General features: G+C 41.3%; 5 protein-coding genes and 2 pseudogenes across 14 annotated transcripts in view; 1 reads left to right on the top strand and 6 right to left on the bottom strand.

Annotated features, from left to right (window-relative positions):
- LOC141775507 (protocadherin alpha-C2-like) overlaps positions 1-24,473 on the bottom strand; it is a 213,456-nt gene that overhangs the window by 75,541 nt on the left and 113,442 nt on the right. Inside the window, exon 1 of one of the 9 annotated variants that reach the window (XM_074648944.1) lies at positions 18,284-20,812. The exons of 7 other annotated variants lie outside the window; for them this stretch is intronic. In XM_074648944.1, coding sequence (XP_074505045.1) covers positions 18,284-20,674 — 2,391 coding nt within the window. In that variant the 5' untranslated portion in view covers positions 20,675-20,812. Of the gene's footprint in view, positions 1-4,257; positions 6,953-18,283; positions 20,813-24,473 lie in introns of those variants that run through there. One more of the 9 variants, XM_074648948.1, reaches the window with a different exon arrangement.
- Positions 1-24,473, top strand: part of LOC141775515 (fibroblast growth factor 18-like) — a 305,178-nt gene that overhangs the window by 40,780 nt on the left and 239,925 nt on the right. The gene's annotated exons all lie outside the window — the stretch shown is intronic.
- On the bottom strand, positions 774-3,647 carry LOC141775510 (protocadherin alpha-3-like). Its single transcript, XM_074648958.1, has one exon. It carries the CDS (start codon positions 3,201-3,203, stop codon positions 789-791), a length of 2,415 nt encoding a protein of 804 aa, XP_074505059.1. The 5' UTR covers positions 3,204-3,647; the 3' UTR covers positions 774-788.
- Positions 7,108-10,052, bottom strand: LOC141775870 (protocadherin alpha-6-like). The gene is made up of 2 exons (XM_074649613.1): positions 8,207-10,052; positions 7,108-7,146 (listed from the first exon to the last, which is right to left on the bottom strand). The coding sequence occupies exons 1-2, from the start codon at positions 9,917-9,919 to the stop codon at positions 7,108-7,110; spliced, it is 1,752 nt and encodes a 583-aa protein (XP_074505714.1). The 5' UTR covers positions 9,920-10,052.
- On the bottom strand, positions 11,499-13,412 carry LOC141775514 (protocadherin alpha-6-like). The gene has a single exon (XM_074648961.1). The coding sequence runs from the start codon at positions 13,273-13,275 to the stop codon at positions 11,551-11,553; it is 1,725 nt and encodes a 574-aa protein (XP_074505062.1). The 5' UTR covers positions 13,276-13,412; the 3' UTR covers positions 11,499-11,550.
- On the bottom strand, positions 13,793-17,849 carry LOC141775512 (protocadherin alpha-10 pseudogene; annotated as a pseudogene).
- LOC141775513 (protocadherin alpha-10 pseudogene) lies at positions 21,384-24,279 on the bottom strand (annotated as a pseudogene).

Below are 24,473 nucleotides of genomic sequence, written 5' to 3' on the forward strand. Positions count from 1 at the left end.
TGCGACACTTTTGTATACAGAAAGACGGCCCAAAACAAAAGTGCTTATGCTTATTATAAGGTACAGTAAACGGTATGAATGAGAAAATCTATGCTGAGTCAACTACTAAATGTATGTGTTGATTTTGGAAGACTTGAGCTCAACTGGTATACTGTTCATAGAACAATAGTGATCTGTGAAATGTAATATAATAAATTAGTATCGTTATTCATTGACATGATATTTATTTATGAAGTTATTTTGAACGCCCTTTGTCTCTATTCAGTTACACGGAATAGAACTTGCAAAATCAGCACCACGGACAGCAACCAGATCTCAAGGAAGAGACTTGTTCAGCACCATGGACAGCGGCCCAAAACAGCTTTAATACATGTCTTGCCATTGCTCAAGTGAATGCAGAGTACTGTATCCAACACACCGTAAAATACCATGAAACTATATCAACTGTGTTGTTCTGAAATTGCTCTTAGATAATCAAAACCATTGGCGACATAGTTAGCATTCATTAAATCACCTGACAACTTTGTAATACGTAACACAGCACCATCAAACCAGTGAAAAGAGAAATACGTGTCAGCGTTATGCCCTCATTTCAAGATCTTAGTAATGGTACAAAAATAGTTATAAGCAACTGCAAATACTATTTATTTGTAGGTAAAGTCAAGGAACAATTAGAAATAAATGCGAATGCTTTTTGAACAAACACTTCAATAATGGTCAGGGGCATGACTATTATTTTTTTCAACATATTAGTATCTATGTATTTAACAAAAGATACGCAAATGATGTTACTCAAAGGTATTAAAACTACGGCTTACCTTGTCTTTGTTGGGTAAAGTCTGAGTTCTGGTAAAAGTGTCTCCTCCGTTAATACTGATCAGTTCACCATCTACAGGTGGATACGGTGCGGGGAAAACCACTACGTCACTCTTCAGTGTGTCTGAGCTGAAACACACGTCATACTGCTGAGTAGATTTGGAGTAAGACCAGCTCCCGTCAGGGTGGGTGGTGATCATTGGGGCGCTGTACCTGCTGAAACTGCCGTCTGTCCTGTGGCATTTGACAGCTATTAAACTGATGAGGCTCAGCAGAAAGATCACTGACACCGACACAATGGCGATCAGCAGATACAGGTTTAAATCAGAGAACTTCTCCTCCTTTATGGGCACATGTCTGAACTGAGTCTGGATGTCAGCCGTGCTTTCAACCACCACCACATCAATAGACACAGTAGCTGACAGGGAGGGTTCTCCGTTATCAGAAACCAACACCACCAAGGGGTGAGTTTTCAAGTCATTGTCACTCATTCTCCTCTTAGTCCTGATTTCTCCGGTGCTGGTTCCGATCCGGAAGAGGTTGTTTCCTTTGGGCTCAGAGAGGTGATAAGAAAGCAGCGCGTTGTATCCAGAGTCTGCGTCTACAGCCCTGATCTTTGCCACAAAGTATCCCGCTTCAGCAGAATAGGGGATGCTCTCACTGTTAACGGAGCCGTGCTCAGAATAGGGCGCCAGAATATTTGGATTATTGTCGTTTTCATCCAGGATTAAAACGTTCACAGTCACGTTGCTGCTGAGCGGAGGAACACCAGAGTCTGTGGCCTGAACTTTGAACTGAAACGTGTTTAACTCCTCATAGTTAAAAGACTGCAGGCTGACTATATCTCCAGTCTCTGAGTTGATGTTCACCATTGTGGGGAGGGGCAGAGATTTACTATTACGGTCTAAAAGTGAGTAAATCACCTGGCCGTTGTTGCTGACGTCAGCATCAGTTGCAGTCACTGTTTTAACAACTGTTCCTACTTTACTGTTTTCTTTCACATAAATGTTTATTACATGTTCTGGGAAACGTGGGGCGTTGTCATTAACATCAGAAACATAAACAGTAACAACGCTAATGTTTGAAAGAGGAGGACTCCCTTCATCGGTAGCTGAAATTGTCACATTATACTGAGGAGTCACCTCTCTGTCTAAATGTCCGTCAACCACTAAAGAGTAATAGTTTTTGTAATTTGTCTCCAATTTGAACGGACCCGTATTCAAGATCTCACATTTCACTTCACCATTTTTACCACTGTCTCTGTCTAGAACGGACACAAGTGCGATAGCAGTACCTACGTCAGCGTCCTCGTTCACTGTATTGAGCAGTGACGTCACAGTGATCTCAGGAGCGTTGTCGTTTACATCAATAACTTCCACCAGCACTTTACTATGAGCAGACAGAGGAGGCTGGGCTTTGTCCCTAGCTTCTGCTCGGATCTCAAACGCTTTTCTTTCCTCATAGTCGATTTTGCCTTTCACTGAAATTATCCCAGTGTCTGGATCAATTTTGAAAATATCCAGAATATGGTCCTGATCTTTATTACGAAGTGAATACACTATTTCACCGTTTGTGCCTTCATCGGCGTCGGTCGCATTTAAGGCAAAGACAACCGTACCAATCGGGGTATTTTCAAGTGTTTTAACTTTATACAGAGTGCTGCTGAACATCGGCGCGTTATCATTAATATCAAGAACATTTATTTCAATTTCTGATGTGCCTGAATTTGGTGGAGTTCCCCCATCTACCGCTGTTAACATGAGCTGCATATGTGGCTTCTTCTCACGGTCTAAGGCTTTCTGCAGCACTAACTCTGGAGATATACTCTCCCCTCTTTTGTGTGTCGCCAGACTGAAGTATTCGTTTGCACTGAGCTTATACGCACTGACACCGTTTTTCCCCACATCAGCATCGCTTGCCTCCGATAACGCGAATTTAATTCCAGGCAATGTGTTCTCTGCGATGTCCAGTATTTGTGATTTCGTGTTAAAAGACGGAGAGTGGTCATTCACATCTCGTATTTCTATCTCTACGCGGTACAGCTTCAGCGGGTTGTTTATCACTGCCTCTACACTGACAGTACATTTGGGTTCATCCGCACAAAGCTCCTCTCGGTCTATCCTCTCATTAACATACAGAAATCCGGTCTTTAGATTCACCTCGAAGTATTTCCTCTTAGATCCCGCAACAACCTGAAACAAACGGGACTCCAAATCCTGCACATTGAGGTTTAGATCCTTGGCGATATTTCCAACATTGGTCCCCGGGTTTACCTCCTCTGAGACGGAGTAGGAGAGCTGCCCAGACGCTGCTTCCCAGAAACAATCCAACAGCACCAGCACCAGATATGTAACAATAGACCTCCTGCTACTCGGTGAAGGCATCATTCCTCCGGAAAAGAACAAAGCATAAATCCACAATGGAGTTTCTGCCGTGGACTGATGAGATGTAACAATATTTAGCCAACGCTATTTCGATGTTCTTATTCTTAAAGAAGACTCCATTACGTCCTCCCTTCTCTCCCCGTGTCTCTTTGTGATGAAAATCCACAGTCATTCCGTTTTTACTCTGGGTGGAGCCTCAACATCTCTGTGTTACGGTCTATAACGTCACCGTGTGGTGACTCTGATTAACTGCACGTGTTTTAAAGCATCTGTAAAATATCCCTCCTCATTCAGAAACTCTGACAACCACTTAATTACAAACGGCATACATTATTGCAAGGATTTGGAGAAATTAAAGAACGCAAACGAATTTACTAATACTTTCAACGGATATTCAACGTCGACATTATAGCTGCACGCCTGACAGTGAAACACAGCTTAAACTTGAAATGGAGGAATTTAAGTTTTTAGGACACATTAGCCAAATATTTAAATTTGTATTAGAAAAACTGAATTTATAGATGGAAGTAAGGGGATTCCCATTCCTCTAGATTAGGTATTGCAAATACTTGGACCAGATAAACTACTAAAAGAAGGAATAACAGATGGCATTGGTGAACAATGACACCTCAGAAATAAACATGGAAAATACTGACTTGACACCTTTTGAGTGAGTAGTCATAGGCTGAGATTATTGTATAACAACACACTGGAGTTTGTAACAGGAAAATAAGTACCCATACCATATATATTCCATATGTCAGGGTGATTGCAGGCAGAAATTTGCATTCAGCACCACGGACAGTGACATACAAATTGATATGTAGAGTTAGCAGCAAAAAGAGGGGGGATTGCAACAACATATGTAGAACAGGCCTAGATCAGCATAGGACAACAACCTCAATGAACTTTAATTCAAACTTCAAGTAAATTACAATGAAAGTTTGTTGTTGCTCAAGTAGCACAAAGCCCTTAAAGCATCAGTTATAATGTCATTGTTGATTGTCAACATAAATGAAGGGGAGTAATGAGACGTACTTAATGGCAATGTTCTTACCTTGTCTTTGTTGGGTAAAGTCTGAGTTCTTGTAAAAGTGTCTCCTCCGTTAATACTGATCAGTTCACCATCTACAGGTGGATACGGTGCAGGGAAAACCACTACGTCACTCTTCAGTGTGTCTGAGCTGAAACACACGTCATACTGCTGAGTAGATTTGGAGTAGGACCAGCTCCCATCAGGGTGGGTGGTGATCATTGGGGCGCTGTACCTGCTGAAACTTCCGTCTGTCCTGTGGCATTTGACAGCTATTAAACTGATGAGGCTCAGCAGAAAGATCACTGACACCGAGACAATGCCGATCAGCAGATACAGGTTTAAATCAGAGAAGCTCTCCTCCTTTATGGGCACATGTCTGAACTGAGTCTGGATGTCAGCTGTGCTTTCAACCACCACCACATCAATAGACACAGTAGCTGACAGGGAGGGTTCTCCGTTATCAGAAACCAACACCACCAAGGGGTGAGTTTTCAGGTCATTGTCACTCATTCTCCTCTTAGTCCGGATTTCTCCGGTGCTGGTTCCGATCCGGAAGAGGTTGTTTCCTTTGGGCTCAGAGAGGTGATAAGAAAGCAGCGCGTTGTATCCAGAGTCTGAGTCTACAGCCCTGATCTTTGCCACAAAGTATCCCGCTTCAGCAGAATAGGGGATGCTCTCACTGTTAACGGAGCCGTGCTCAGAATAGGGCGCCAGAATTGTTGGATTATTGTCGTTTTCATCCAGAATACAAACGTTTACAGTCACGTTGCTTCTGAGTGGAGGAACACCAGAGTCTGTGGCCTGAACTTTAAACTGAAATGTTTTTAACTCCTCATAGTTAAAAGACTGCAGGCTGACTATATCTCCAGTCTCTGAGTTGATGTTCACCATCGTAGATAACGGCACTAAGTTATTATCACTGACTAATGAATAGCTCACCTGACCATTTTCGCTAACGTCAGCATCAGTTGCAGATACTGCTTTCAAAACTGTCCCAACTGGACTGTTTTCATTCACATACATATTAATTACAGTCTCTGAAAACCGAGGTGTGTTGTCATTGACATCAGAAACCTGAATAATAACCACACTGGTAGTAGAGAGAGGGGGCCTACCTTCATCCATAGCTTGGACAGTGATATTGTAGTGGGAGATTAGTTCCCTGTCCAGAGCTCCAGCAGTGACTAAAGAATAATAATTTTTATAATTTGTCTCTAATTTAAAGGGAACCGAATTCAATATCTCACATTTAACGTCACCGTTTTTGCCCCCATCTCTGTCAAGAACTGACACAAGTGCAATGGCAGTACCAATCTCAGCGTCCTCCTTCACTGTACTGAGCAGTGACGTCACCGTGATGTCAGGCGCATTGTCATTCAGGTCCACCACCTCCACTAGTACTTTACACTGTGCTGTTAATGGAGGCTGGCCTTTGTCAGCAGCCTGCACACGAATCTCAAAGGCAGGATTAGTTTCAAAGTCAATTTGTCCTTTAACAGTTATTATTCCTGTTTCTGAATCAATTTTAAAAATGTCGAAAATATGATCCTGATCTTTTGAATTCAATAAATATATAATGTCTTTGTTTGTCCCCTCATCGGCGTCAGTGGCAGTCACTGTTAGTACTGTAGAGCCAAGTGGAGCATTTTCTCTAATACTTGTCTTATACAATGTTTTGGTAAAGACCGGGAAGTTGTCGTTGTTATCTAAAACATTAATGATGATTTCTGACGTGCCTGATTTTGGAGGTGTTCCTCCATCTACTGCGGTCAGTGTAAGCTTAATTAAAGCCTGTTTTTCTCGGTCTAACGCTTTCTGAAGAACTAACTCGGCTGACACACTCTCTCCTTTGTGCACCGCTAAAGAGAAATATTCATTTGCATTCAGCTTGTATGTGTTAATACTATTCTTCCCTACATCGGCATCGTAGGCCGACAGCACAGGGAATGTAGCACCCGGCAGTACGCTCTCTGCTATGTCGATAGTTTGTGATTTGGCACTGAAAGAGGGCGGATTATCATTCACGTCAAGTATATTCACCTCAATACGGTAAAGTTTCAGTGGATTATTAATCACAGCCTCGACATTTACCGTGCATTTAGCAGCTTTCGCGCAGAGCTCTTCTCTGTCTATTCTTTCACTCACGTAGAGAAAACCTGACTTCAAATTTACATCGAAATACTTTCTCTTTGAACCAGCAACGATCTGAAACATACGTGACTCCAAATCCTGGACATTAAGATTCAGATCCTTGGCGAGATTTCCAACAGAGGTCCCCGGGTTTACCTCCTCTGAAACGGAATAAGAGAGCTGCCCGGATACCGCTCCCCAGTTATACTCCAAGACAACAAGCAGTAGATATATCCCGATGGAGGTCTTTCTTCCCGGCGGATGCATAATTCCATACAACGACAACAAAGCATAGATCCTTATATCGACGTGGGTTTCGCTTATTAAGCCCAAAAGATCGTTTGAAAGACCGAATTATATGTCAGTATATGTTCTCTGTCCATCCTCCTTCGTCCTGCGTCTCATTCTAACAAAGCACTGACACAAATGGTGATGATTTTAACGTGGGAGGGGCCTCTACACATCAGCGACCTGCTGGTCGTCTTACGGTCTCCAGTGTCGCCTCATGGCCATTTGAAATAACTACAATGCAATGAAATAAACACAGTAAAACATTGCTTTTCCTGCGAAATCACCAGAATTTAAATGATTCCTGTCAATGACAAATGACAAAAATGACATCCTCGTCATTACTGAGTGTACTGCTAGGTCGTTATAATGTAGTAGAGTGTTATCACCACATATTTCAGAACCACAAGTAGAGATCATTATGCTGAAGCAGCGGAGTATTCAAAGCACACTTCAGGCGAGGCAGCCTGTAATACCTAAAACATTGTTGATCTGAAGTAAAATAGAATACGAGGAGTAACACACAGGAGTAAATTGTTTCACCTTCTTCACTTTCCAGACCCAACATTCACTGGCTATTCTTATACAACTACCATTATCAAAATGATTCACAAGTCAGCAAATAACTATGTATATTCTTCTTCTTTTTTGTGCATTATCATAGAGGAAAGTACTGCATGATCCTAGGACTCTTACAAAATAGATATTATAGCAATGCTTTATCAAATTGAAGCACTACGAGTATCGAGAATGTTTTTACGCAAATTCCAGTGAGTTTTAGAAGGGTTTGACATTTCTCTTAGTAAGCAATAACGTTTCTCAAAATTGCAATTGATTGTGTACTCTGGATTGGTCCCTCACTATACTCAAGTATTATAAAAGAAGCTAATCAAGAAGCTAGTCGTGCATGGAGTTTATTTCATATTTAACAAGCAATAATTATCTTATTTCTTATAATGTTCACATAATAATCACATTCAGTATCTAACAATGAAATTAATTTTTCTGTGCATTGTAATATGATTCTGTTGTGTTACGCAAACAACACAGATCATAAAATAGTGTTCAGCACCACGGATAGCGACTCATACATTAAAATGCAAATCAGCAGGGCAAAGTCAATGAAGTTAGAAAACAATCAACAAATTCACAGCAGGCTACAATCTTCAGTATCCACCTATAAACTTAATACCATTGATTGCTTGTTTTTGCTATTACTTTAGTCAGAGCTCAAAACGTGAAAGTGAGTGGATTGCAGGCAGAATACACTCAGAAATGTGCGTTCAGCACCACGGACAGCAACATACAAATTTATATGCAGCGTTAGCATCAAAAAGAGGGGGGATTGCAACAACATATGTAGAGCCAACCTAGATCAACATAGGACAACAACCTCAATGAACTTTTAACTCAAACTTTAAGTAAATAACAATAAAAGCTTGTTGTTGCTTAAGTAGCACAAAGTCCTTAAAGTATCAACTATAATGTCACTGTTGATTATCAACTTAAATGAAGGGCAGTAATGAGACGTACTTAATGCCAGTATTCTTACCTTGTCTTTGTTGGGTAAAGTCTGAGTTCTGGTAAAAGTGTCTCCTCCGTTAATACTGATCAGTTCACCATCTACAGATGGATACGGTGCGGGGAAAACCACTACGTCACTCTTCAGTGTGTCTGAGCTGAAACACACGTCATACTGCTGAGTAGATTTGGAGTAAGACCAGCTCCCGTCAGGGTGGGTGGTGATCATCGGGGCGCTGTACCTGCTGAAACTGCCGTCTGTCCTGTGGCATTTGACAGCTATTAAACTGATGAGGCTCAGCAGAAAGATCACTGACACCGACGCAATGGCGATCAGCAGATACAGGTTCAAATCAGAGAACTTCTCCTCCTTTGTGGGCACATGTCTGAACGGAGTCTGGATGTCAGCTGTGCTTTCAACCACCACCACATCAATAGACACAGTAGCTGACAGGGAGGGTTCTCCGTTATCAGAAACCAACACCACCAAGGGGTGAGTTTTCAGGTCATTGTCACTCATTCTCCTCTTTGTCCTGATTTCTCCGGTGCTGGTTCCGATCCGGAAGAGGTTGTTTCCTTTGGGTTCAGAGAGGTGATAAGAAAGCAGCGCGTTGTATCCAGAGTCTGCGTCTACAGCCCTGATCTTTGCCACAAAGTATCCCGCGTCAGCAGAATAGGGGATGCTCTCACTGTTAACGGAGCCGTGCTCAGAATAGGGCGCCAGAATATTTGGATTATTGTCGTTTTCATCCAGGATTAAAACGTTCACAGTCACGTTGCTGCTGAGCGGAGGAACACCAGAGTCTGTGGCCTGAACTTTAAACTGAAACGTGTTTAACTCCTCATAGTTAAAAGACTGCAGGCTGACTATATCTCCAGTCTCTGAGTTGATGTTCACCATTGTAGAGAGTGGTAGTGAGTTACTGTTACTTTGTAAAAATGAATAGCTCACCTGACCATTTTGATCCATGTCAGCATCAATTGCTGAAACTGTTTTTATAACTGCTCCTACTGGACTGTTTTCTTTCACATAGACATTGATTATGTTTTCTGTGAATAGAGGTTTATTATCATTTACATCTGAGATGTGTACATTAATAACGCTCGTGCTAGAGAGAGGTGGGCTGCCCTCATCAGTAGCAGTGATGCTGATGTTGTATTGAGATGCTCTCTCTCTGTCAAGAGGACCGTCCACCACCAACGAATAGTAATTCTTATAATTTGACTCTAATTTAAAAGGGACATTATTGGTAATTTGACAATTCACCATCCCGTTTTTACCTCCGTCTTTATCAAATACTGAAACAAGTGCAATCGCGGTGCCAATGGAGGCATCTTCTTTGACTGCATTTAACAGAGATGTGACTGAGATTTCAGGGGCATTGTCATTGACGTCTAAAACTTCAATCAATAATTTGGCATGTGAGGTCATCGGAAAAACTGCTCCATCACTGGCTTGTACCCGAATCTCAAAAGCATTATTTTCTTCAAAGTTGATATTCCTTTTATTTGTTACAGTCCCAGTTTTTTCATCTATAGCAAACAGATCAGTTTTGGTTACACGGTCTATTTTATTAAAGGAGTACAATATTTGTCCGTTTGGGCCTGCATCTAAATCAGTAGCATTTAACGTTATAATTGATGTTCCAATCTTAGCGTTTTCATACACACTGGCTTTGTACAGAGTTTGGCTGAATACTGGAGGATTATCATTAATGTCCAAGACATTAACTATGATTACCATAGTGCCTGATTTAGCAGGAGTTCCTCCATCAATAGCAGTCAGTGTGAGTCGAATCACAGACTGTTTTTCTCTGTCTAAAACTTTCTGAAGCAGTAATTCGGCGGTAACACTGTCTCCTTTGTGTGTAGCGAGAGAGAAGTGTTCATTTTGACTAAGCTTGTAGCTATTTACAGTATTTTTACCGACGTCTGAATCGTAAGCTTGTTGCAAGGGGAATTTAGCCCCTGCTGCTGTGTTCTCTGTAATGTTCAATACCTGTGACGTACTGAGAAATGATGGAGAATTATCATTCACATCTAAGATTATGATTTCAATCCGGTACAGTTTCAAAGGGTTGTTAATTACAGCTTCTACACTGAGGGAGCATTTTGGTTCATCGCCGCAGAGTTCCTCTCGATCTATTCTCTCGTTAACGTACAGGACACCAGTCTTTAGATTTACCTCGAAATATTTCCTCTTCGATCCAGCAACGATCTGAAACATGCGGGACTCCAAATCCTGGACATTGATGCTCAGATCTTTAGCGATATTTCCGACAACAGTCCCCAGATTCACCTCCTCTGAGACGGAGTAAGAGAGCTGCCCAGACACCGCTTCCCAGTAACAATCCAGCAGCACCAAAAATAGATAAATCCATACAGAGCTCGTTCTGCTTGGAAAACGCATTATTCCTTTCATCGAGAAGGAGCATGAAGACAGATCTGGATATGTTACAACAACCACGAGATTAACATTCGGGAAGATATAGTCCAAACGAATATTTCCGCATTTCTACGACCAAACAAGACAACCGTTCTTTGTCGTCCGACCTCTCTCTGTAACAAAGCCCAGAGACGCATCATCCGCTGAATCTGGGAGGAGCTGTAAACCGTCCAAATGTGAAGGTCTATAGTGTCCCCGTGTGGACGTTTATCATAACTACACGCTACATCATACCAATGTAAAGCAGTAAACATTCTCAATTTTGTTCAAACAGCGTGATTGCACAAACTAAATGGTCAAATAATAATCAAGAACATCCAGACCACTAATTATTAAATTTCACAGACTGAACTATTCTTTTGAATACAGTATATTTTAGAAATTAACTGAAATTGCAAGCAAAACCCTTAAAGCACTGACAGTGAGGTACATGGTGTGATAAATACAGAAATACACTCTGCGACCTTTTTAACTGAATGGCAAAGATTAAATAAAAATAATTTAAGAAGAAGATAAATTATGACATTTGTAACATATTGTCCAACATGTGTTTCCAAAGATGTGTATTAATGTGTTTAAAAACACTGTGGACTTCAACAATGTTTTGTTTTGCACCATATTCTTGGAGTTGCAAGCAAGAGTTCAGCACCATGGATAGCGACTCACAAATCAGCAGCCAAAAATGACTGAAATGTACAAACTATCAACAAAAGAACAGCAAGCTACAGTCTAGGGTACCAAACTACAAACTCATTAACCTTGATTACTTCTACTTTATGTTAATTCCGTCTTGATTAAAAAGATGAATCCGTGTAAATGCCTTGACGGTTTCCTTTCCGCCACATAGCAAACTTAACGTAACTAATACTGCACTATATCATAACTATTTATCTACCAAGAAAGAGTGAAGCAACGAGCACTTAATATATTTAATCTCTTACCTTGTCTTTGTTGGGTAAAGTCTGAGTTCTGGTAAAAGTGTCTCCTCCATTGATACTGATCAGCTCACCATCTACAGGTGGATACGGTGCGGGGAAAACCACTACGTCACTCTTCAGTGTGTCTGAGCTGAAACACACGTCATACTGCTGAGTAGATTTGGAGTAAGACCAGCTCCCGTCAGGGTGGGTGGTGATCATTGGGGCGCTGTACCTGCTGAAACTGCCGTCTGTCCTGTGGCATTTGACAGCTATTAAACTGATGAGACTCAGCAGAAAGATCACGGACACCGAAACAATGGCGATCAGCAGATACAGGTTTAAATCAGAGAAGCTCTCCTCCTTTATGGGCACATGTCTGAACGGAGTCTGGATGTCAGCTGTGCTTTCAACCACCACCACATCAATAGACACAGTAGCTGACAGGGAGGGTTCTCCGTTATCAGAAACCAACACCACCAAGGGGTGAGTTTTCAGGTCATTGTCACTCATTCTCCTCTTAGTCCTGATTTCTCCGGTGCTGGTTCCGATCCGGAAGAGGTTGTTTCCTTTGGGCTCAGAGAGGTGATAAGAAAGCAGCGCGTTGTATCCAGAGTCTGCGTCTACAGCCCTGATCTTTGCCACAAAGTATCCCGCTTCAGCAGAATAGGGGATGCTCTCACTGTTAACGGAGCCATGCTCAGAATAGGGCGCCAGAATATTTGGATTATTGTCGTTTTCATCCAGGATTAAAACGTTCACAGTCACGTTGCTGCTGAGCGGAGGAACACCAGAGTCTGTGGCCTGAACTTTAAACTGAAACGTTGTTAACTCCTCATAGTTAAAAGACTGCAGGCTGACTATATCTCCAGTATCTGAGTTGATGTTCACCATTGTTGAGAGTGGTAGTGAATTACTGTTACTTTGTAAAAATGAATAGCTCACCTGACCATTTTGATCCATGTCAGCATCAATTGCTGAAACTGTTTTTATAACTGCTCCTACTGGACTGTTTTCTTTCACATAGACATTGATTATGTTTTCTGTGAATAGAGGTTTATTATCATTCACATCTGAGATGTGTACATTAATAACACTCGTGCTAGAGAGAGGTGGGCTGCCCTCATCAGTAGCAGTGATGCTGATGTTGTATTGAGATGCGCTCTCTCTGTCAAGAGGACCGTCCACCACCAACGAATAGTAATTCTTATAATTTGACTCTAATTTAAAAGGAACATTATTGGCATTTTGACAGTTAACCATCCCATTTTTACCTCCGTCTTTATCAGATACTGAAACAAGTGCAATAGCGGTGCCAATGGACGCATCTTCTTTGACTGCATTTAACAGAGATGTGACTGAGATTTCAGGAGCATTGTCATTGACGTCTAAAACTTCAATCAATAATTTAGCATGTGAGGTCATCGGAAAAACTGCTCCATCACTGGCTTGAACTCGAATCTCAAAAGCATTATTTTCTTCAAAGTCTATATTCATTTTATTTGTTACAGTACCAGTTTTTTCATCTATAGCAAACAGATCAGTTTGTTTCCCTCGACTTATTTCACTCAAGGAATAGAACACTTGTCCGTTTTGACCTGCATCTAAATCAGTAGCATTTAACGTTATAATTGATGTTCCAATCTTAGCGTTTTCATACACACTGGCTTTGTACAGAGTTTGGCTGAATACAGGATGATTATCATTAATATCCAGCACATTGACTATTATAGCCATAGTGCCTGATTTAGCAGGAGTTCCTCCATCAATAGCAGTCAGTGTGAGTTGAATCACAGACTGTTTTTCTCTGTCTAAAACTTTCTGAAGCAGTAATTCGGCGGTAACACTGTCTCCTTTATGTGTAGCGAGAGAGAAGTGTTCATTCTGGCTAAGCTTGTAGCTATTTACAGTATTTTTGCCGACGTCTGCGTCGTGAACCGGGTGCAGAGGGAATTTAGCCCCTGCTGCTGTGTTTTCCGTTATATTAATAACCTGTGACGTACTGAGAAATGATGGTGAATTATCATTTACATCTAAGATTATAATTTCAATCCGATACAGTTTTAAAGGGTTATTAATTACAGCTTCTACACTGAGGGAGCATTTTGGTTCATCGCCGCAGAGTTCCTCTCGATCTATTCTCTCGTTAACGTACAGGACACCAGTCTTTAGATTTACCTCGAAATATTTCCTCTTTGATCCAGCAACGATCTGAAAATTGCGGTACTCGAGATCCTGGACATTGATGCTCAGATCTTTAGCAATATTTCCGACAACAGTCCCAAGATTCACCTCCTCTGAGACGGAGTAAGAGAGCTGCCCAGACACCGCTTCCCAATAACAATCCAGCAGCACGAACAAGAGATAAATCCACACAGAGCTCGTTCTGCTCCGCAAATGCATTATTCCTTTCATCGAGAAGGAGCATGAAGACAAATCTGGATATGTTACAACAACCACGAGATTAAGATCAAGGAAGATATAGTCCAAACGAATCTTTCCGCATTTCTACGACCAAACAAGACAACCGTTCTTTGTCGTCCGACCTCTCTCTGTAACAAAGCCCAGAGACGCATCATCCGCTGAATCTGGGAGGAGCCGTAAGCCACCGAAGAGACCGTCCAAATGTGAAGGTCTATAGTGTCCCTGTGTGGACATTTGTTATTACTACATGCTTAAACATAACATTGGAAAGCAGTGTAGCTACTCAATCTCCTTAAACATGAAACAGTTTCAAAAATCACAATGCCAAATAATAATCAAAAACTGAAGTGTTATTTGGAATACAGCTTGATTTAGAAATTAACTGAAATTTCAAGCAAAAGCCTGACAGCAATGACTGAGTTATTTGCTGTGGTAAATACAGAAATGCGTTGACATTTCTTTAAAACTGAAGAGCAAACTGAGTGCAAATATTAAATCGAATGTTTTCTTGAAGATAAATTATGAAATCTGTAACATATTGTTCAACAGTTGTTGCCAGAGATATGTGTACATATATTTCAAAACTTCAACAACGTGGTGTTTTGCATTGCTTTCTGGGAATTGCAAGCAGGTTTGAATAGTACAGTTCAGCACCACGGATAGCGACTCACAGAGCTCAGCAGCCAAAAATGACTGTTATTTACAAACCATCAACAAATGAACCACAAACTGCAGTCTACAGTATCAAACTACAAACGATATAACGTTGATGATTGCTTCTACGTGATATTAATTCTGTCTTAATTAAAAAGGGGAGATGGTTTTGGTTGCGGCTTCCTGGCCGCTACACGGCACACACACGTCTTTTTAAAATAAAGTAAATAATACTGCACCATCGTAACTAATTATATACCAAGAAAAACTGAAGTAACGAGTACTTAATGTATTTAGTCTCTTACCTTGTCTTTGTTGGGTAAAGTCTGAGTTCTGGTAAAAGTGTCTCCTCCGTTAATACTGATCAGTTCACCATCAACAGGTGGATACGGTGCGGGGAAAACCACTACGTCACTCTTCAGTGTGTCTGAGCTGAAACACACGTCATACTGCTGAGTAGATTTGGAGTAAGACCAGCTCCCGTCAGGGTGGGTGGTGATCATTGGGGCGCTGTACCTGCTGAAACTGCCGTCTGTCCTGTGGCATTTGACAGCTATTAAACTGATGAGGCTCAGCAGAAAGATCACTGACACCGACACAATGGCGATCAGCAGATACAGGTTTAAATCAGAGAAGCTCTCCTCCTTTATGGGCACATGTCTGAATTGAGTCTGGATGTCAACTGTGCTTTCAACCACCACCACATCAATAGACACAGTAGCTGACAGGGAGGGTTCTCCGTTATCAGAAACCAACACCACCAAGGGGTGAGTTTTCAGGTCATTGTCACTCATTCTCCTCTTTGTCCTGATTTCTCCGGTGCTGGTTCCGATCCGGAAGAGGTTGTTTCCTTTGGGCTCAGAGAGGTGATAAGAAAGCAGCGCGTTGTATCCAGAGTCTGCGTCTACAGCCCTGATCTTTGCCACAAAGTATCCCGCTTCAGCAGAATAGGGGATGCTCTCACTGTTAACGGAGCCGTGCTCAGAATAGGGTGCCAGAATTGTTGGATTATTGTCGTTTTCATCCAGGATTAAAACGTTCACAGTCACGTTGCTGCTGAGCGGAGGAACACCAGAGTCTGTAGCCTGAACTTTAAACTGAAACGTTGTTAACTCCTCATAGTTAAAAGACTGCAGGCTGACTATATCTCCAGTCTCTGAGTTGATGTTCACCATTGTAGAGAGTGGTAGTGAGTTACTGTTACTTTGTAAAAATGAATAGCTCACCTGACCATTTTGATCCATGTCAGCATCAATTGCTGAAACTGTTTTTATAACTGCTCCTACTGGACTGTTTTCTTTCACATAGACATTGATTATGTTTTCTGTGAATAGAGGTTTATTATCATTCACATCTGAGATGTGTACATTAATAACACTCGTGCTAGAGAGAGGTGGGCTGCCCTCATCGGTAGCAGTGATGCTGATGTTGTATTGAGATGCGCTCTCTCTGTCAAGAGGACCGTCCACCACCAATGAATAGTAATTCTTATAATTTGACTCTAATTTAAATGGAACATTATTGGCAATTTGACAGTTCATCATCCCATTTTTACCTCCGTCTTTATCAAATACTGAAACAAGTGCAATAGCGGTGCCAATGGAGGCATCTTCTTTCACTGAATTTAACAGAGATGTGACTGAGATTTCAGGGGCATTGTCATTGACGTCTAAAACTTCAATCAATAATTTGGCATTGGAGGTGAGAGGAGAAGAAGCTCCATCACTGGCTTGTACTCGAATCTCAAAAGCATTATTTTCTTCAAAGTCTATATTCTTTTTATTTGTTACAGTACCAGTTTTTTCATCTATAGCAAACAGATCAGTTTGTTTCCCTCGGCCTACTTCACTGAATGAATATAACACTTGTCCATTTTGACCTGCATCTAAATCAGTAGCATTTAGTGTTATTATCGATGTGCCTATCTTTACATTCTCATGCACACTGGCTTTATATAGTGTTTGACTGAAAACGGGGGAATTATCATTACTGTCCAACACATTGACTATAATTACCATAGTGCCTGATTTAGCAGGAGTTCCTCCATCAATAGCAGTCAGTGTGAGTCGAATCACAGACTGTCTTTCTCTGTCCAACACTTTCTGAAGCAGTAATTCGACAGTTACACTATCTCCTTTATGTGTAGCCAGAGAGAAGTGTTCATTCTGACTGAGCTTGTAGCTATTTACAGTATTTTTACCGACGTCTGCATCGTGAGCTGGATGCAGAGGGCATTTAGCCCCTGCTACTGTACTTTCTGTTATGTTAATTAACTGAGACGTTCTTAAAAATGATGGGGAATTATCATTCTCATCTAAGATTGTAATTTCAATCCGATACAGTTTTAAAGGGTTGTTAATTACAGCTTCTACACTGAGGGAGCATTTTGGTTCGGCGCCGCAGAGTTCCTCTCGATCTATTCTCTCGTTAACGTACAGGACACCAGTCTTTAGATTTACCTCGAAATATTTCCTCTTTGATCCAGCAACGATCTGAAAATTGCGGGACTCGAGATCCTGGACATTGATGCTCAGATCTTTAGCAATATTTCCGACAACAGTCCCCAGATTCACCTCCTCTGAGACGGAGTAAGAGAGCTGCCCAGACACCGCTTCCCAGTAACAATCCAGCAGCACGAACAAGAGATAAATCCACACAGAGCTCGTTCTGCTCCGCAAATGCATTATTCCTCTCATCGAGATGGAGCATGAAGACAAATCTGGATATAACGCTACAACAACCACGAGATTGAGATCAAGGAAAATATAGTCCAAACGAATATTTCCGCATTTCTCCGACCAAACTAGACAACCGTTCTTTGTCGTCCGACCTCTCTTTGTAACAAAGCCCAGAGACGCATCATCCGCTGAATCTGGGAGGAGCCGTAAACCACCGAAGAGACCGTCCAAATGTGAAGGTCTATAGTGTCCCTGTGTGGACGTTTATCATAACTACACGCTACATCATACCATTGTAAAGCAGTAAACATTCTCAATTTTGTTCAAACAGTGTGATTGCACAAACTAAATGGTCAAATAATAATCAAGAACATCCAGACCACTAATTACTAAATTTCACAGACTGAACTGTTCTTTTGAATACAGTATATTTTAGAAATCAACTGAAATTGCAAGCAAAACCCTTAAAGCACTGACAGTGAGGTACATGGTGTGGTAAATACAGAAATACACTGCGACCTTTTTAACTGAAGGGCAAAAATTAAATAAAAATAATTTAAGAAGAAGATAAATCATGAAATTTGTAAAATATTGTTCAACATTTGTTTCCAAAGATTTGTATTAATGTGTTTGAAAACACTGTGGACTTCAACAATGTTTTGTTTTGCACCATATTCTGGGAGTTGCAAGAAAGAGTTCAGCACCATGGATAGCGACTCAGCAGCCAAAGATGACTGAAATTTACAAACTATCAACCAAATATCAGCAAGCTACAGTCTAGGGTACCAAAATACAAACTCATTAACCTTGATTACTTCTACTTTATGTTAATTCCATCTTAATTAAAAAGATGAATCCGTGTAAATGCCTTGACGGTTTCCTTTCCGCCACATAGCAAACTTAACATAACTAATACTGCACTATATCGTAACTATTTATCTACCAAGAAAGAGTGAAGCAACGAGCACTTAATATATTTAATCTCTTACCTTGTCTGTGTTGGGTAAAGTCTGAGTTCTGGTAAAAGTGTCTCCTCCATTGATACTGATCAGCTCACCATCTACAGGTGGATACGGTGCGGGGAAAACCACTACGTCACTCTTCAGTGTGTCTGAGCTGAAACACACGTCATACTGCTGAGTAGATTTGGAGTAAGACCAGCTCCCGTCAGGGTGGGTGGTGATCATTGGGGCGCTGTACCTGCTGAAACTGCCGTCTGTCCTGTGGCATTTGACAGCTATTAAACTGATGAGGCTCAGCAGAAAGATCACTGACACCGAGACAATGGCGATCAGCAGATACAGGTTTAAATCAGAGAAGCTCTCCTCCTTTATGGGCACATGTCTGAACTGAGTCTGGATGTCAGCTGTGCTTTCAACCACCACCACATCAATAGACACAGTAGCTGACAGGGAGGGTTCTCCGTTATCAGAAACCAACACCACCAAGGGGTGAGTTTTCAGGTCATTGTCACTCATTCTCCTCTTAGTCCTGATTTCTCCGGTGCTGGTTCCGATCCGGAAGAGGTTGTTTCCTTTGGGCTCAGAGAGGTGATAAGAAAGCAGCGCGTTGTATCCAGAGTCTGCGTCTACAGCCCTGATCTTTGCCACAAAGTATCCCGCTTCAGCAGAATAGGGGATGCTCTCACTGTTAACGGAGCCGTGCTCAGAATAGGGTGCCAGAATTGTTGGATTATTGTCGTTTTCATCCAGGATTAAAACGTTCACAGTCACGTTGCTGCTGAGCGGAGGAACACCAGAGTCTGTGGCCTGAACTTTAAACTGAAACGTTGTTAACTCCTCATAGTTAAAAGACTGCAGGCTGACTATATCTCCAGTCTCTGAGTTGATGTTCACCATTGTAGAGAGTGGTAGTGAGTTACTGTTACTTTGTAAAAATGAATAGCTCAACTGACCATTTTGATCCATGTCAGCATCAATTGCTGAAACTGTTTTTATAACTGCTCCTACTGGACTGTTTTCTTTCACATAGACATTGATTATGTTTTCTGTGAATAGAGGTTTATTATCATTCACATCTGAGATGTGTACATTAATAACGCTCGTGCTAGAGAGAGGTGGGCTGCCCTCATCAGTAGCAGTGATGCTGATGTTGTATTGAGATGCGCTCTCTCTGTCAAGAGGACCGTCCACCACCAACGAATAGTAATTCTTATAATTTGACTCTAATTTAAAAGGGACATTGTTGGTTATTTTACAGTTCATCATCCCATTTTTACCACCGTCTTTATCAGATACTGAAACAAGTGCAATAGCGGTGCCAATGGACGCATCTTCTTTGACTGAATTTAACAGAGATGTGACTGAGATTTCAGGGGCATTGTCATTGACATCTAAAACTTCAATCAATAATTTGGCATGCGAGGTCATTGGTGAGGAAGCTCCATCACTGGCTTGTACTCGAATCTCAAAAGCATTATTTTCTTCAAAGTCTATATTCTTTTTATTTGTTACAGTCCCAGTTTTTTCATCTATAGCAAAAAGATCAGTTTGTTTTCCTCGGCCTACTTCACTGAATGAATAAAACACTTGTCCATTTTGACCTGCATCTAAATCAGTAGCATTTAATGTTATTATCGAAGTGCCTATCTTTACATTCTCATACATACTGGCTTTGTACAGAGTTTGACTGAAAACAGGACGATTATCATTAATATCCAACACATTGATTATTATAGTCATAGTGCCTGATTTAGCAGGAGTTCCTCCATCAATAGCAGTCAGTGTGAGTCGAATCACAGACTGTTTTTCTCTGTCTAAAACCTTCTGAAGCAGTAATTCGGCGGTAACACTATCTCCTTTGTGTGTAGCTAGAGAGAAGTGTTCATTTTGACTGAGCTTGTAGCTATTTACAGTATTTTTACCGACGTCTGCATCGTGAGCTGCATGCAGTGGGAAATTAGCCCCTGCTGCTGTGCTCTCACTAATGTTAATAACCTGGGACGTACTGAGAAATGATGGTGAATTATCATTGACATCTAAGATTATAATTTCAATCCGGTACAGTTTTAAAGGGTTGTTAATTACTGCTTCTACACTGAGGGAACATTTTGGTTCATCGCCGCAGAGTTCCTCTCGATCTATTCTCTCATTAACGTACAGGACACCAGTCTTTAGATTTACCTCCAAATATTTCCTCTTTGATCCAGCAACGATCTGAAACATGCGGGACTCCAAATCCTGGACATTGATGCTCAGATCTTTAGCGATATTTCCGACAACAGTCCCCAGATTCACCTCCTCTGAAACGGAGTAAGAGAGCTGCCCAGACACCGCTTCCCAGTAACAATCCAGCAGCACGAACAAGAGATAAATCCACACAGAGCTCGTTCTGCTCCGCAAATGCATTATTCCTTTCATCGAGATGGAGCATGAAGACAGATCTGGATATGTTACAACAACCACGAGATTAAGATCAAGGAAGATATAGTCCAAACGAATCTTTCCGCATTTCTACGACCAAACAAGACAACCGTTCTTTGTCGTCCGACCTCTCTTTGTAACAAAGCCCAGAGACGCATCATCCGCTGAATCTGGGAGGAGCCGTGAGCCACCGAAGAGACAGTCCAAATGTGAAGGCCTATAGTGTCCCTGTGTGGACATTTGTCAAAACTACATGATACATCAAACAGCATTGAAAAGAAGTATAGATACTCAATTTTGTTCAAACATTAAGTGACTGCAAAAATCTAATTGTCAAATAATAATCAAGAACGTCCAGGCAACTAATTAGTAAATTTCACAGAGTGAACTGTTCTTTAGAATACAATATATTTCAAAAATTAAGTGACATTTCAAGCAAAATCCTTACAGCACTGACAGTGAGTTATATGATATGGTAAATACAGAAATACATTCTGCGCCTTTTTAAGTGAAGACCAAAATGACTGCAAATAATAAATCAAAAGAATTTAAGAAGAAAATGTATTATGAAATCTGTAACATGTTGTTTAACAGCTATTCCAAAGATGTGTGTTAATGTGTTTAACAACACTGTGGACTTCAACAACGTTGTGTTTTGCACCATATTCTTCGAATTGAAAGCAAGTTTGAATAGTGGAGTTCAGCACCACGGATAGCGACTCACAGATCAGCAGCCAAAAATGACTGAAATTTACAAACCATCAACAAATGAACAGCAAGCTGCAGTCTACAGTACCAAACAACAAACTCAATAACATTGATTATTTCTACTTGATATTAACTCCGTCTTAATTAGAAAGCTGTGTCCATGTAAACGACATGACGGTTTCTTGGACGTCACTTAGCAGACATCACTTAAGGTAAAAACGTAAGGTAACGAAAATAATACTGCACCATCGTAACTCATCATCTACAAAGAAAAAGTGAAGCAACGAGTACTTTATGTATTTAATCTCTTACCTTGTCTTTGTTGGGTAAAGTCTGAGTTCTGGTAAAAGTGTCTCCTCCGTTAATACTGATCAGTTCACCATCTACAGGTGGATACGGTGCGGGGAAAACCACTACGTCACTCTTCAGTGTGTCTGAGCTGAAACACACGTCATACTGCTGAGTAGATTTGGAGTAAGACCAGCTCCCGTCAGGGTGGGTGGTGATCATTGGGGCGCTGTACCTGCTGAAACTGCCGTCTGTCCTGTGGCATTTGACAGCTATTAAACTGATGAGGCTCAGTAGAAAGATCACTGACACCGACACAATGGCGATCAGCAGATACAGGTGTAAATCAGAGAAGCTCTCCTCCTTTATGGGCACATGTCTGAACGGAGTCTGGATGTCAGCTGTGCTTTCAACCACCACCACATCAATAGACACAGTAGCTGACAGGGAGGGTTCTCCGTTATCAGAAACCAACACCACCAAGGGGTGAGTTTTCAGGTCATTGTCACTCATTCTCCTCTTAGTCCTGATTTCTCCGGTGCTGGTTCCGATCCGGAAGAGGTTGTTTCCTTTGGGTTCAGAGAGGTGATAAGAAAGCAGCGCGTTGTATCCAGAGTCTGCGTCTACAGCCCTGATCTTTGCCACAAAGTATCCCGCTTCAGCAGAATAGGGGATGCTCTCACTGTTAACGGAGCCGTGCTCAGAATAGGGCGCCAGAATATTTGGATTATTGTCGTTTTCATCCAGGATTAAAACGTTCACAGTCACGTTGCTGCTGAGCGGAGGAACACCAGAGTCTGTGGCCTGAACTTTAAACTGAAACGTGTTTAACTCTTCATAGTTAAAAGACTGCAGGCTGACTATATCTCCAGTCTCTGAGTTGATGTTCACCATTGTAGAGAGTGGTAGTGAGTTACTGTTACTTTGTAAAAATGAATAGCTCACCTGACCATTTTGATCCATGTCAGCATCAATTGCTGAAACTGTTTTTATAACTGCTCCTACTGGACTGTTTTCTTTCACATAGATATTGATTGTGTTTTCTGTGAATAGAGGTTTATTATCATTCACATCTGAGACGTGTACATTAATAACGCTCGTGCTAGAGAGAGGTGGGCTGCCCTCATCAGTAGCAGTGATGCTGATGTTGTATTGAGATGCTCTCTCTCTGTCAAGAGGACCGTCCACCACCAATGAATAGTAATTCTTATAATTTGACTCTAATTTAAAAGGAACATTATTGGCAATTTGACAGTTCATCATCCCATTTTTACCTCCATCTTTATCAAATACTGAAACAAGTGCAATAGCAGTGCCAATGGAGGCATCTTCTTTGACTGCATTTAACAGAGATGTGACTGAGATTTCAGGGGCATTGTCATTGATGTCTAAAACTTCAATCAATAATTTGGCATTTGAGGTGAGAGGAGAAGAAGCTCCATCACTGGCTTGTACTCGAATCTCAAAAGCATTATTTTCTTCAAAGTCTATATTCTTTTTATTAGTTACAGTTCCAGTTTTTTCATCTATAGCAAACAGATCAGTTTGTTTCCCTCGACCTCCTGCACTGAAAGCATATAATACTTGTCCATTTTGGCCCGCATCCAAATCAGTGGCATTTATTGTTATTATTGATGTTCCAATCTTTACATTCTCATACACGCTGGCTTTATACAGAGTTTGGCTGAATACAGGATGATTATCATTACTGTCCAAGACATTGACTATTATAGCCATAGTGCCTGATTTAGCAGGAGTTCCTCCATCAATAGCAGTCAGTGTGAGTCGAATCACAGACTGTTTTTCTCTGTCTAAAACTTTCTGAAGCAGTAATTCAGGAGTTACACTCTCCCCTATATGTGTAGCCAGAGAGAAGTGTTCATTCTGGCTAAGCTTGTAGGTATTTACAGTATTTTTACCGACGTCTGCGTCGTCAGCAGAATGCAGAGGAAATTTAGCCCCTGCTGCTGTACTCTCAGTTATGTCGATTACCTGTGACGTGCTGAGAAATGATGGTGAATTATCATTTACATCTAAGATTATGATTTCAATCCGATACAGTTTTAAAGGGTTGTTAATTACAGCTTCTACACTGAGGGAGCATTTTGGTTCATCGCCGCAGAGTTCCTCTCGATCTATTCTCTCGTTAACGTACAGGACACCAGTCTTTAGATTTACCTCGAAATATTTCCTCTTTGATCCAGCAACGATCTGAAACATGCGGGACTCGAGATCCTGGACATTGATGCTCAGATCTTTAGCGATATTTCCGACAACAGTCCCCAGATTCACCTCCTCTGAGACGGAGTAAGAGAGCTGCCCAGACACCGCTTCCCAGTAACAATCCAGCAGCACGAACAAGAGATAAATCCACACAGAGCTCGTTCTGCTCCGCAAATGCATTATTCCTTTCTTCGAGATGGAGCATGAAGACAGATCTGGATATGTTACAACAACCACGAGATTGAGATCAAGGAAGATATAGTCCAAACGAATATTTACGCATTTCTCCGACCAAACAAGACAACCGTTCTTTGTCGTCCGACCTCTCTTTGTAACAAAGCCCAGAGACGCATCATCCGCTGAATCTGGGAGGAGCCGTAAGCCACCGAAGAGACAGTCCAAATGTGAAGGTCTATAGTGTCCCCGTATGGACGTTTGTCATAACTACATGCTACATCAAACAACATTGAAAAGAAGTATAGATACTCAATTTTGTTCAAACATTAAGTGACTGCAAAAATCAAATTGTCAAATAATAATCAAGAACGTCCAGGCAACTAATTAGTAAATTTCACAG

Source organism: Sebastes fasciatus, chromosome 10 (assembly GCF_043250625.1).
Source record: "Sebastes fasciatus isolate fSebFas1 chromosome 10, fSebFas1.pri, whole genome shotgun sequence".
NCBI classification, from domain to species: Eukaryota; Metazoa; Chordata; class Actinopteri; order Perciformes; family Sebastidae; genus Sebastes; species Sebastes fasciatus.